Here is a 14,638-nt window from a genome sequence, read left to right as displayed (position 1 = left end):
TCCACTGTAATGAATCCTACATCTCCAAAGCAAGGAGAGAAAAAGTGAAATGATTATCTGGATCACTGAGGTTAAAAAAAAAGGCAGTTAGAACTACTTTAGGTATTTCAAATGAAAGTAGAGACGCCCACCTCAACTCCCATCTTGAAATTACTCAAATAGATGCCTCGATTTTCTGGTGTGTTTTAAAAATTCTGTTACAGAATTGAAGAGAAACCGTCTATTCCACACTCTCCACTTTCTGGAAGGACCACAGCCAAACTATTTCCAAAAAATGAGAATCTATACTATTTCTTAAGACATCAAGAGAAGGAGATTTCCTGCTGGGCTATGAATCAGGCAAAAAAACTGCAAAGACAGAAAGCTAGTTTCCTGCTTTTAAAATATTAGTTTCAGATGAGCAAATCTTTTTTTTCCCCCTTGGTGAAGAAGATTGGCCCTGAGCTAGCATCTGTGCCAGTTTTCCTCTATTTTGTATGTGGGATGCTGCCACAGCATGGCTTGATGGGCAGTGTGTAGGTCTGTGCCCAGGATCCGAACTGGTAAACTCTGGGCCGCTGAAGCGGAATGTGCGAACTTAATCACTACATCACCAGGCTTGGCGCGAGGAAATCTTTTTAAGAGGCGTATGAATCTATGATCTTCTATTGCCTAAAAATTGCATCATTATAGCCTAATCAAAAGGATTTTGGGTGCTGTATTTGAAGCATGGTCTGATAATTTGTTGAACGGTTATGTTCAGAGATGAAAACAGTACATGTGGCAAAAAATCTTTTTTTCCTGTGATTTTGACTGCCCAAAGTTTCTATAGGCAAAAGTAGAAGGAGGGGAGAAGAAGGCTAAATCTGTGACAGATGAAATCAATGAAATGAAATGATGTGCTGTGGAGAGACTTGTGTCCATAATTTAAAAGTCACCACTATGTATATTCAAGCCATTCAATGCTAATGCAAGTATCTAAATTCCAGTATGTGAGAAGCAAGAGAACAGAATATTTAACAAAATTATCCTTGAGTTTCTGACTTGTTTGGCCTATATTTTCATGTTTTCCTAAGATGAGGACAGTACACCAGTCAAGAAAATAAAGAAAATCTGTATATTCTGTTTATATTTTGTGATGGTTTAATTTTTTTAAGCTATAATGAAGAAATAAAGTGGAGAGTCAAGAACCAGTTCACGGTCCCAATACTCTTCATGCCTTAAAAAGCAGGACAAAAGGAATCCTCCCACCTTAGTCTTCTGAGTCTGTTTCCAGTCAGTAGAACACTGCCTGTTTGATCAGAAGGTAGTGGCTGCTTGGAGTACCGCGTGAAAAAACGATCCAGAGGCCACATTCAGAGCAGCCTGAAAGAGTGACTTGATTGAGAACTACTGTCCGCCATGCCCACCAGTTGCTCAACAAGAGAAAGGGAGAGACGAAGCACAAACATTGTATACTGGTTATTCAAAATGCACTTTTTATTCACTTTAACACAGATGATACTTTACAATTGAAACAAAATATCTGATACACAATTTTGAGTTTTTAGCAGCACCTGCAACAAGAGGATTGTGGAATACCTCAGGGTAAAGTTGAGATGGCTGAGGCAGGCACAAATTAACCTGAAATTCGTCAATCCACTGAAGACATATGGAATCTGAGGCCCCCTGAATGTTAGCCCAATACATGAAAATAAACTAAATACTGTGTATGACGTTTTAATGGGCCATTGAAAAACAGTATAGTTCCAATTAGAAATAGCTTATTCAAAAAATCTAGTGTTCATTAAAAAAAACCTACTGGAAATATTGCACTGCACATTCTAGCGTACACAATTTCTAAGCCTATATGCACAGGTCCTCGTACTCACAGATTTCAGCCTTTGGTGTTTTTTAATCTTACCTAAACTATACGTCAGCACCCCACTGAGTGTTACTCACCAAAATGCCACTGTTTTTGTCACTTAATGTTAAATGCTTTCATTAAGATATTGTGTAATGATTTGACAGAAAAAAAATTGGTATGATTAAGAGGAAAGGGGCTTCAGTTGACCTGTCAACAAAATTAACACTTGTCTTGGATGGAGAGGAGGCCTATGAATGGGAGAACCTTGTAACTTTTTTACTTAAATGATCACATGCCATTCTAATAGTGACAAGTACTTCTGTGAGTGGATGAAGGTCTTTACGAAGGCCTGAGATCTACAAATGGAAACTATTATAAGCAGAGTGCAAGTAGAAAGAGAAGGCCCCAGGTCTCATGCACTTAAAAACAATTAGCATTTAACAGTTCTGACGTACAGATTTTCACCCTAACATGACTGTAGCAAGATGATCGTAGAACTTGGAAACCAGTGTGGCTGGCTATAGGCATAGGCAGGATAGGGACCAATACTTAAGAGCGGTGGGGTCCCAGTTCTGGCTTTGACTTCTGGCATCAAAGTTAGTTGGGGTCACGACTATAGTTAAATTAGAAATACTGAGTGTGACTAGATTGAAATACCATCTTCCACTTGTCTATGTGGCTGAAAAGTCCCAGAGCTCTTAAAGCACATAAGGTCCCATGTGTAAGGCTGATTCCATATGTGGATACAATGGAGAGTTCTAGGCTGTATTTCTGTGAAACCTCCTGCCCCCTCCCTGACCTTGGTTTCTTTTTGGGTCATTTCTAACTGTCCCTCACTACTTTGGGTCACTATTTTTATTATAGATGTTTCAAAAGTACAGATTAAAGGCTATGCAGGACAAACAGATCAACCAACAGGAACTAGGCATTCATAATATAGTAAATAGATAGCAGTCATGTGATCAAAATTTGACAGACAATTTTTGTATTTTAATATGGTATCTTTAGGGTGTTTATATCAGGGAACATAATGATTACTCAGAGCTCAAGATTTTTTCCTGCCATAGTGCAAAAGCAAAAGAAAGAGCTATGTAGTTGCTGTTAAATGCTGATCCCAGTATAGTTTGAAAAACTTTAAAGTTCTTCTCCATAGTCTTAGCTGTTGTCTTACAATATATCTAACTATAACATGGTTTAAGGAAGGGATCTTAAACCAAACATCTAGCCAGTATAGAAAGTCTTTTTATGGCATTGTAACAGATGGTCATACAGCATCTTCTTGAATATTTTAACTGGAAGGGAGTCCACTATTAAGGCAGTCCATTCCACTGTTGGACAACTCTAATGATGAGAAATTCATTCTAACATTGGGTGAAAGTCTTCTCTCTTGTTACTTTCAATGTCCTAGTTTGGCCAGAGGAATATACAGTGCAACATACAAGAAATCAGTTCCTTCTTTTACAATAAATATTTGACTTAAGAAACCTTGCAAGAAAAGCCCATTATCCCCCAAGCTTTTCTGAAGGCTTCTCTGAGAGCACAGCATGGTGGATCAAAGGACCATCAAAATTATGAGCAGAGAGCACTGCATCCAAAGCCATATACTAAGCAGCATCACTAAATTGATAAGAAGTTGTCAGAGAAGCAACATCTCTGGGCAGCGAAAGTAGATTTATGAAGTAAAAGCAGACCAACCGTTTATTTGAAAAAGTGGTTGGCATATTTAAGTATAATCCATTCACTAGTACCCTGTTACTTTAAACACAAGGAGTATAATGAATTTCCGTTGTCATTAGTGTATCTCCTATTGAGGTGGTATTTTTTAAAAAGCTCTGATGGAAGCAAACCATACATAAGGATTTAAACAAGGCGGTGTACATCACTATACTTTTGCATTCCTAATCATTACAACCTCTTTATAATTCAAACTTAGGACATCCTTGTTTGCATTATTATTTTTATTGTAATACAGCTCAGAGTCTTATTTTTTTCCCCTTTAGCAGAAATGTCAGAAACTGCCTGGCAAGAGTCAATGGTGATATTTGTTAGTTGATTAATGGAACGCTTTAAGGGATAGCTGTAGCTCGTTAACTCCTTCATGCGGCTGGGTTCTAAGTTTAAATTGTGATTTGAAAAATATTTAAATTTCTCAGGACTAAAGCTTTCTGAAACGTCCCGATACACACAAGAAGGAAATAGCAGAAATCACACAAAATACACTTGGTTTGATAAAGCTTTTTTTTTTTAAATCGCCCTACAACTTCAATTTGAAAGGCTCTGATTCACAATCACAACCTTATCTCTTACACTTTTGTGTATGTGTGCACTCTTAGAGGGGCACAGTTATTCTTACACTACTGACTGAGCAATTTGGGGCACACTTTTAAAAGGCTTCCTACTTTTAACAGCATGAAGATCCTGCTTTGGAGCCACTGTTCAAGTCAATAGTGTGACCTAACATGCAATGCTCTAGCTGTTCCTCTACAGCCAACACCTGCCTGACGGCTTCTTCAAAGGCCACTGTAACATTAGTATCATCTTTGGCACTTGTTTCTAGATAAGGGTAATCCCCATTCTCCATGCACCAGGCTTGCGCCTCCTCAGTAGTTACTTGCCTATCCTCTTTGTCTACCTTGTTACCCAGAACTACAAAGGGAAAGTGCTCAGGGTCTTTCACATCTGCATAGTAGATGAATTCTTTCTGCCAGTTACCAAGGTTCTCAAAGCTCTGCCGGTCGTCCACACTGAAGGTCAAGAGGCAGCAGTCTGCTCCCCTGTAGAAGGGTGTCCTAAGGCTCTTGAAACGTTCCTGCCCTGCAGTGTCCCAGATCTGGAGAGTTACAAAACGTCCATCTACCTCCAGATCTCGATTTAAGAACTCTACCCCTATGGTGTGAAAAGCCTGGGAGTCAAATTTATTGGTTACATAACGGTTCATGAGTGAGCTTTTCCCAACTCCACCATCACCCAAGAGAATGACCTTTAAGAGCAGGGATTTCCCACTCATTGTTGCAGCACCAGATGGGGAGGAGTTTATAACCAAGAGAACCTGAAAATAAAAGAAAGAGTAAGAGGGAAAACAGTTAAACCTCAAACTGAAATCAACTTCATAGTAAATTTCCCTGAATTGTGAGGACTTCTAATTTAACTTCTTTTGATTCATGCTCATTAAACAATATAGTACAGAAGAAGGAATAAAACTAGTTTTGCATAAGGGGGAATATAGGTCTTGTTTTTCTGAAGTCTCTTGTCTGTGCCAGGGAAATGGCTGAATGCCGTGGGTAAATGGACTAGCAGATGGTGCTGTAATTTGGTTCAGTTCTGACTCTATTCTAGGGGAGAGAGCCTAGAACAGGAATGACACTCAAATGTGTAACCACATCAGCTTCTGGTTTGGACAGTTCCAAACAAGAGGTAAATAGTGTGAAAGTTATTTGGGCTTTGATGTCTGTTCCGGAAGGACCCAAGAATTATTGAGGAGAGAAAGCTGTATAAGCTAGAAGCTTGATTATGTCAGTAGACCCCAGAACTAGACTGGACCCCAGAGCTTGGAAAAGAGAAAAAGGTCAAGTTTCTTCAGGCATTTGTCCCCGTTATATTTGCGGGTATTATATACTTGCAGGTATAATAGTTAAGGGTATTAGAATGGATACCCTTAACAAGTAAAGGATCTTCGATAATCGTTTCTTCATGGAACAATGGCCCTTAAGTTTATGATTATTGACTGGTACCATTATTATAACAGCCTATCACTCAGGAGGAAAATCTTGAATAGCTTATTAATTTTTGAATTTAGGTTCTAATTCCATAATAGTACCAACAGAAACATACTGTAAACTCTAAAGTGCGATAATTATACAGTACCCTTCTTGTTGCCTCCACAACATGGAATACCTAGAATTTATCTTAAAATAAAAAGATGAAATGTTTACTGAAAAACTACCTTGCACTAGATTATGTTAGGTATGTTCACACTAGGTCCATTGTGGGAACTCAGTAATGATGATGGTAATTGGGTGTTATTTATGTCAGAGACCCAAGGAGATGAAAACTAATCATGAGTCAAAAGAGCACATATAAAAGAGCTTCCGGAGGTATACACATTTGAAATGTAATTGAAAAAAAATCTCAGTAGTCCTTAAAATTATGTTGGTGTGCATATGTACTAATCATTTATTTTTTTTAAATATTCATTTTAAGAGATCAAACACAAAAATATAAAATATATACCTACCCAGTTGAGTATAAAATAGGAACCTACCCCGTTGGGTCTTTGTCACAATCTTAGTCTTTTTCTTGATGTTGTTTTATTCCTTCTTTTTAGGGTTCTAAAAAACAGATTGGGAAACATCATTTTAAAAAATCTATAATAAAATAAATTAAGGCTATCTATATAAATACACTCGAGTAAGGAAAAAATCAGACCAACTTCAACTTACCTACAGAGGATGCTTTTCACAAATATACTTAAGAGTTCAAAACGCGACAAGTGTTTAACATGGAAAAAATAATTTTGTTGTAAGAGCTTTAACTTGTCTTAACGTGAGTGTACTTTATATGATTTTTAAAGTTTTATATTGTCTCTCCATTCAAAGTAAAAGTAAATCAAAGAAAGTAGATGATATTCACGGTAGCTGATATTTAGGAAAGGGAAAGTACGGAGGAGTCTAAGATATGTTGAAATTCTAAGTCACAGATGAAACTCCTACCCTTTATACCTACCAGTGTTCCCATCTCCAAAAAAGTTACAAAGGCACTCACCACTCTGCCTCAAGGCTGTGTCTGCAATTGATTCCACAAGATCACAGAAGAAAAATTATGTTTGGGGATTCCCTGTTTATAATATAGTCTCTTGGCTAATTATTTTACTCATTAATGTTGATCATCTGTCTTGAGCACAGGTTTAATATTTAGCTGGCTTTATGAAATTCAAACACAACTTCATTTAGCATTATAGTTAATTATGGCAAGAGTCTTAGCTAAGCAGCATCAAGAGTACTGATCTAAAAGGAAAAACAGTTTCTTGATTTGTTGTGTTCTTTCTTACTGAGGAATAAAGAAGCTTTTAAGAAATCTGTGCTGCTTAATAATCTCATGTTATTTTTCCACATGTAGATACAGCATATAATAAGGGCTTCATTAGAGATCTAAACAGTAATTATGAAATGAAATAATGTCTTCTAAATTGATAGGCTTTATCCTCCTTGGTCTATCTAGTCTAAAACATTCTCAAGTTTCCTACAATTCCTGATTATCGTCCTCTTTTTTCCTGCTCTCAAATTGCTGTCTTTGGAACTAGGTCAAGTAACAAACATTTCTTTAAATGGAGCTGAAACAAGCGTTAGCACACTTCTTTAGTTTTTATACTGATCTGTAGGATAATTTTACAGAGCAGAACTCTTGAACTCTCACTTTAAAAAGTAACAGAAGGAAGTACAAATTGGTGGTTAGTATTAAGGACCATGCCAAATGAGCGTCCTTAAGTTCCCAGCAAACAGGTGTTCACATCATTAAACGACTCACTAATTCTACTTCCCCGGCGGCGGATAAACTCAAATGATGGGTCAAGGACTGAAAGAATATGGAAACCAAATACTCAGCGCCAGGAATAATGATGAAGTATTAATAACTATCTGAGATAATGCTGCAGTTGCTTGTGCACTCCCTACTTGGTCTTGTGCACACATAACTTCTGGGTACAGAGGCTCCATACCAGGGAAAAGGGAGGAAAAGCAATGTGGTTCAGTGTCAAATGCACTGGGCTGGCAGCAATCAGGAGACGAGAGTCTTCATCACTGCTTTCTCATTCATTTATTTTATGAACTTGGGCAGGTCAATGAATCTTGCTGTGTTTCAATATCTTCCTATATAAAAATAGAGCTGATAATACCTGCCCCACCTAACTCACAGGATTTGGGGGAAAATGAATAACTTAGGAAGTTTGTAAAGATTTGTAACCATTTATTGAAATTTTTGGTTTGAGATTTTTGTTCTTCTTGCTCCTCCATCTCCTTTCATTCACCAGTGGGTGCCTTGTGGCTAGGTACTAAACCTTCTCAAAAAGGACCTGCCTTTTTGAGGGAGGATAACAATTTTTCCTTTTCTCTTTCTTCCATATCTGAGAGAGCCTTGTTCCCCAACAATTTTGAGCATCTGTATATACCACAGAATCTCAGCGTTGTAGGGACCTTAAGGGTCTTCTGGTCCAATTCTGCTACTGATGCTTGAGAACACATTTGAGTGCCTACTGTGTGCTGTGTCCTTACTAAGGTGATCCTCCACTCTCCTCTGCTGTCTCCAACTCCCATTTGTTTCCTGGAGGTAGAAATGAATACAGTTTAGGCTTGTCTCCTTGCCTCCAGTCACTAAATCCTGCTGATTTTTTCTTGGTTTACCCTTTTCCTGTCCTCTGCTACCATCCTCATTTTGACCCATATCTCCTTGCACAAATCTTTGGTGAAAGTTTCCTGGCTCTCCTCTCCCTGCCTCCAGTTTCTCCCTACTTAATCTACTTTGCAAAGTTTCCTCACTTGAGCACACACTGGGTGTAGACGCTGTTGGAAATGCATACATGTTGAAGGCAAGGTCTTATCCTCAAGGAGTTTACAAATTAACATATAAGCTTCAGAGCTCATGATTTACAGTTGAAATAACACCATTATACTGAATTATTTTGTTAACAAAACCTTTTTTTCCAAGTATGTCTTTCCTACACAACCAAATTTTAAATTCCTGGATAGTAAGGCCCTTGTTTGTGTATGTTTTTGTGGCCCCTTCACTATGCAGCACCAGGGTCCTCCATATGGATAATCAATAAACATTTGTTTATTAATTGTCTAGGCAGGCGCCAAGAACTAATGCCTCTGAATTGACGCCAAGGTACAATAGAGCCACAGTTCTGTAAGATGTCCAAATACTATTATTTATAAGGTTACTAAAGAGCAGAGGTTATGGACTCATCTGGATTACTTTCTAGATGGGACTTAACAGGAATTCTACCTGTTGAAAGTCAGTGAAAATACTCCAGTTTCCCTCCCCTCCCCTCAGATTTTAAAAATAAATATATAAATTTCTCCATTCCCACCAAAAACAAGAGCAGAATAATTATCTCAACTTTATGTTTTCAGTGGGTGCTGGCATCCCCATCATCCCCATCGTCCCTATCATCATCATCATTATTGTTTGAAAATGAGTGTGATATTCTTTAGGACACACTTAAAAAGAAATAGCACAGCATAAAAGCAAATCAAACAATTTTTTTCCTCCCCTAGAATACGCCAAATTTAAGTCAAACCTTAAAGAAGATAGCATTACATAGGCAAAGAAATTCTTTGATAAGCCTAAGTACATTTAATAGGAAAGTCAAATCCCTTATGCATCCCTTATGGGTCCCACACCAGGTTAGGATTTATTCTGATTTTGGTCCTATTCAGAGAAAGATCTTGCTTTAATCCACTCAAATATCCTAGAGGTGCAATTTCCCTTTCCTACTCCACTCCCCAAAATAGATTAACAAGCATTCTCTAAGGATAGTTTATTCACTTTTTTTTTCCCCAATTAGGGTCTAAGACTTGGGCAGTAAGGTGAATTAGAAATTTACCTAACGGATACTCTCTAGCTTTCCCTGTCCTTCAACACACTTGAAACCTTTTGAATCTGCTGTGCCCACACCCACACAGGCTTATCAAAACTATCGTATTTAGTTGGTGATGCTTGGGGGTGGTGTTGGGGGTGGAGATGAGGGAGGAAGCAGTACAATGATGAGGAAAAGGTTGAACCTTTGAAAATAGGACATTTTAGCGTGACGATGGAGAGAAGAAAGATAGAAAAGCAAATTGGCAACGTACGTTCGGTTGCCATGGTTGGAATGATGCTCAAATCCATAGTGCAGATTGTTTGGAAGCAAGTCTTGACAGGGATGTGTACTGCAAGGCTGGGGGAGAGGGAAGAGCAGCAGGGGAGGGCTAAGCAGTGGATGAAAGTGGCCCTGGTGGCAATCTGCACAGGGGAGAAGCCATGGTTGGAGCTGTGGGGAAAGCCCATCTTGCGGTGACACACTAGTTGAGGCTACTCAACTCACTGTTGATTCCTGGCACAATATTCAGAAATATTGCACTGGAGAACTGGGCGGGGCTTCCTTTAATCCATGTAAAAATCAATATAAACAAGAAATGATTGGATCTTTGAGACTCTCTACCTTAAATGGTGTAGGTTGTTTCCAATACAACCTGATGCTTGGCGCGGAGGGGGTTGGTTTCGTAGCGGGGAAGCTCTGACGCACTGTATTCATTCTGTACAACTACCTAGTTATCAGCTACCTCCATGCTTTGAGTCCATATGCCACAGCCGTTATGCCACTGAAACGCTATTCCTACTTTTATGCCCATATTTATATCCTATATGCAACTAGAAGGGTCCAATGTGGAATTTCACCTCTAACCTTTCACTCCTCACAACGACAGCTATGGGGCTATGACCCCAAAGACACACTAGGTAACTATTTGGCATTGTCCCCAGGCCACTTCTTCCCAAGTAGACTGCCTGGAGACAAACAGGTAGGTAAGGTTTGGGTGACATTAAGTGAGCAGGGTACAGGGAAAAGAAGCTTCCTTAGGTGCCTGGGAATGCTGTCATCTCTATGAAAGGAGCACTGTTTGTATTGGGGATCTAGAAAGTGAGACGTCACTCATAGTTTCAACTACCTCGGACCCGGGTCTTCTCACCTCGCCCGCAGCTCCTAGAACGAGCGGCTGTGGCGCATGCGCACTGAGCCACACCCGCTCCCCACGGAGCCCTGCGCCTCTGCCCGGCTTTGGCAGCCGCTCTGGATTACTCAGCAACGCCCCCTTCTACCGTTACCTAACCCCCCAGCTCCGACCCGTGCAGCGCCTAGGCCCCCTTCCCAGGGTGCAAGTGCTTCCGAGGATCACCTAGATCTCCCTTTCTCCGTCTTCCCAAAGGCCTGCCACCTCCCGGCCTCCCGCGTCCGCCGGTCGCGAGCCCCTCTCCCTGCCCACGCACCGGCACCTTACCCAGTACAATGGGAGAGAGACTGGAGAGGGCCGCGGGCGCCAGGCAGGTCAGCTTTGGGTGCTGGCCGTTTGGCTTCTCAGCGACACCGTCACCACTCCCGCTGCCTCCTCGTCCTCAATGGGGCAGCAAGTGCAGCTTGGACCTCGGTGGCCTGACAGCTGCCGCTCGCGCCCGCTGCTGCCGCCGCGCAGCGTCTCGCGCCCGCGCCCGCCGGGAGGGGGCGGGGCTGCGCCGCCTCCTCTTGCCCCTTTCTTGGCGTCCTGGAACCCGGTGTGGGCGCCTCCCGCTCTTGCATGTCGAGAACGCTCCCTGGCTCGCTCACTCTTCTTTCATGCTCAGTGTCCAACCCTGGTAGCCCTTGGCCTCCTCTCCTCCTCTCACCGATTAGTAGGCGCAGCGACAATGGACCGTCAAATATTGGTCTCCAGCTTGGCTCCTCTGCAGCCGAGGGTCACAGCCCCATTTCCTGCAATCACCCTTCGACCTATCTCATTTACCTTACCTCCAGACGCTCTTCTTTTGCCAAGAGGATAGCACAGACGTCGTCTTGTTTCAAATAACTCAGGGAAATACATGATCACAACACATTACCAGGCCCTCTAACTGGCTACTACTCATGACATTCTCGTGGCAATGCAAAAGGACAGGTTCACAGCTGTAGCTCAGGCATAGAAGACACACTGTCCTTTAGCCTTACCAGTTACCATTCTAGAGGGCCACACAGAGAGCATTACCTGAGGTTTCCAGGAATGTTGCTGGGGTAGAATGCAATGTTCCAATTGTGCCTAGCCACCCAGGCAGTCCCTTCTTGTCCTCTGTGACCCTCTGGTACCTCCAACTAGTTTGTGACTTTTTTTCCCCTGAAATCGAAAGAGTATGGAGCTCCTGGGGTTATTTAGCCTGCACCCCATCTCTCTGTCAGGTAGATCCATCTCTGAAGCTTCCCTGATGTCTGAGACTCTGTGCCTGTGTGGCACTGCCCCTCACTCACCATGTGCCCCCTCAGGGCCCTCACACATGCCCTCTCTCCATCTAGGCCACTCACTCTCCACCTTTTCACAAGTCAACCACTCAGTCAAACCCACAGGCTCCAGCTTAAATGTCACTTCCTCAGGGTAACCTTTCTCAATAACCCCAGAATAAAGTGCCCTGATTTATTCTCTTGTAGCCTCCTGTAGCTTACTGTGCCTTTCCTTCATAATACTTATCTGTTTATGATGAGATATTTAAATGTATGATTACTCAATTGACAGCTACCTTCCTCCACTAAACTATAGGGCACTAGTATAAAGTCAAGGACTGACTGTTTAGATTCACCATCATATTCCCAGAGCCTAGGGCAATGCTTGTTACACAGGACATGCTCGAAAATATTTGTTTAATATTAATGAATGTTGTAACATCAACAATTATTGTTATTTTAAAATAAAATGAATGGGTCTAACTGAATCCCTCGTGCTCCTACTTAAACCAGTTCCACCCACACAACACCCTAAAACACTCTTCTGATGGAGAAGAGAGGCACGTAGTCCTTTAAATTAATTATTATTATTATTTTTGCTGAGGAAGATTCTCCCTGAGCCAATCTTTTGCCACTCTTCCTCTACTTCATATGTGGGTTGCCACCACGGTATGGCCACCAATGAATGGTATAGGTCCATGCCTGGGAACCAAACCTGGGGAGCTGAAGTGGAGCATCTAAATTAATTTTGTATTCACGCATTCTTATCTGTAATAAAAGAAAACATTTGAGGATGGGCCCCAATATATGTATATGTATTTAGATTGTATATATGTACTACTGAGCATGTATACTTTATACATTACATTATATATGTACATTATAATACACATGCATTAAAAATACTCCAACATAGAAATTTTAAAAGAATGAGAAAAAATAAATATGTTGATGTTCCAATGTTTTCTTTCTGCGCTCCAATAAATTGTTTTGTGCACTGCTCAAAATTAAAAGTCCTTCATATTAGAGTCTCTCATCTTGAGGTGAATCTAGACTCTTTTGTCCTTTTCTCATAGATGCTATTTTCCAAACAGTTTAATCATCTCTGAGAATCCCCCAAAACTAGTTTTAAAGGCCTTTTAATTTCTGGGCTTGGATACCCAGTTCTGTAGTCAGAAGCTCATAACTGCTGAAGGCATTACATATTTGCCAAATGCTGGAACCCCTAGGGGTAGGTAAAGTCCTGTGTTAGCCCAAAGACTCCGAACTGCAAACCCTATATTAAAAGAGTCTCCAGAGGTCACTTGCAAAGCAGCTGCCATCCGTGTAGAATAGAAACAACATGACTACCGCTAGTTGTGAGGGAACAGCACAAAGGGAATAGCTCAGAGTTTCAAAGTAACAAGTGGAGGTGGTTTTGTGGCTCTCAGACTGGGCTATTCCAAATGATTCATCATTGAGGTCTGTTAAACCATGCTGTCCATTAATAATGCTTCCATGCATAATTAAATAATATAATCCTACCTTTGTAACATATTACACATACACACACACACACACACACAGACATCCCACTTTTCTGCCAAAAACAGAATCATAGTGTGGTCAGTAGATAGGAGGCTAAACCAAGATTGCCTCTACATACTGGAGAAATGTTACCTTTGGAGAGTGACATGCACATGCAAAAATCAGCATTCAGTGTATGAATTCAATCTCCAAAAGTCCCCAATCCCGATTTGGTTTTAAATACATTGACCTGGGCTTAAAGAAGAAGTAATTGGAATGTATTAATATAAAAGAAAAGCCTGATTGAGTTTTCATAAAATGCTTGTGAACAAAGAGTTCCATGAAGGGTTCAAATAAATTCATAAACACTGCATACAATTTCCCTTCCTGGAGAGTCACAATGCATATCAGAATATTAAAAACTCTTGGAATCCTGCAGCAAAGAAACCACTTTTTTTAAACCCAACATTTCCCAAACTTTTGTGACCACAAGTTCCGTTTGTTTATGGAGCGCATATTAACAAGACTAGTAGACCTCAGAACCCAATTGGGCAACTGTTGTCCTAATCAATTGTAAAAGCTGGAATGTGATAACAAGACATTGGTTTGCCTTAAACATGGATGGCAATATATATCATCTTGCTTGGCCACTCAGATTGATTTGTAGTGGCTTTCTAGAGGATCATGCTGTGGAGGATTCCAAGGTGCACCCAGCTCAGTAGGAAAGAGTGATTAGTTAGTGACGACTACCATAGATGAGGCAATGTGTTCGCCATCCTTGGCCTAGAGTATTTATATGGCAACAATAAATTTCATATTTTCCAGATAGTTCTGATTGTGAATATTTTGTTCTGCTGTCCCCAGATTTACAGTAATACTTATGGGACTATCTAATGTTTTATTCACAAAATATGGTAGCCATAGATATGTAAAAAAAAATTGAACACTAAGAATATGTCACTATTTACCTATCATTGCCCAAAAGCAAGTCACTGGTTCTGGTGACACAATAATTTTTTATCGCTTACATGTGGCTATCTTGTGTAATAAGGTCAGTTTGCAAGTTTTACCATAGTCTGAAGGAAAGATCTCTGAAGATCATCCAATTATTGAAAGCGTCAGTACAAATTCAGTTTTATTATTTTTAAAACATGTATTTTCAAGCTCTGTTCACTGAAAACACATAGAAACAGTGAAAATCCCAGTACCAAAGAGTACCTCTAGTGCCCAGACTGAGATTCTAAATACCATTTCCCAATGAAGGGAACCAAGGTTTCTTAGAGAAATGGCTCATTCAAATCTGTGATAAAAAC

At 40.4% G+C, this 14,638-nt stretch overlaps 1 protein-coding gene across 2 annotated transcripts; it reads right to left on the bottom strand.

The window, feature by feature from the left end:
* Window positions 1-1,457: 1,457 nt before the first annotated feature.
* RAB9B (RAB9B, member RAS oncogene family) lies at window positions 1,458-11,009 on the bottom strand. 2 transcript variants are annotated; one of them, XM_046673458.1, is made up of 3 exons: window positions 10,858-11,009; window positions 6,060-6,153; window positions 1,458-4,874 (listed from the first exon to the last, which is right to left on the bottom strand). In XM_046673458.1, exon 3 carries the CDS (start codon window positions 4,830-4,832, stop codon window positions 4,227-4,229), a length of 606 nt encoding a protein of 201 aa, XP_046529414.1. In that variant the 5' UTR covers window positions 4,833-4,874; window positions 6,060-6,153; window positions 10,858-11,009; the 3' UTR covers window positions 1,458-4,226. The 2 variants fall into 2 exon arrangements, with proteins under 2 accessions (XP_046529414.1, XP_046529415.1); XM_046673459.1 differs by having other exon boundaries at window positions 6,087-6,153.
* Window positions 11,010-14,638: the final 3,629 nt, after the last annotated feature.

The sequence above is a fragment of the Equus quagga genome, chromosome 10 (assembly GCF_021613505.1).
Source record: "Equus quagga isolate Etosha38 chromosome 10, UCLA_HA_Equagga_1.0, whole genome shotgun sequence".
NCBI classification, from domain to species: Eukaryota; Metazoa; Chordata; class Mammalia; order Perissodactyla; family Equidae; genus Equus; species Equus quagga.
The sequence above is the reverse complement of the archived record's forward strand: the minus strand, read 5'-3'. Positions and strand labels throughout refer to the sequence as shown.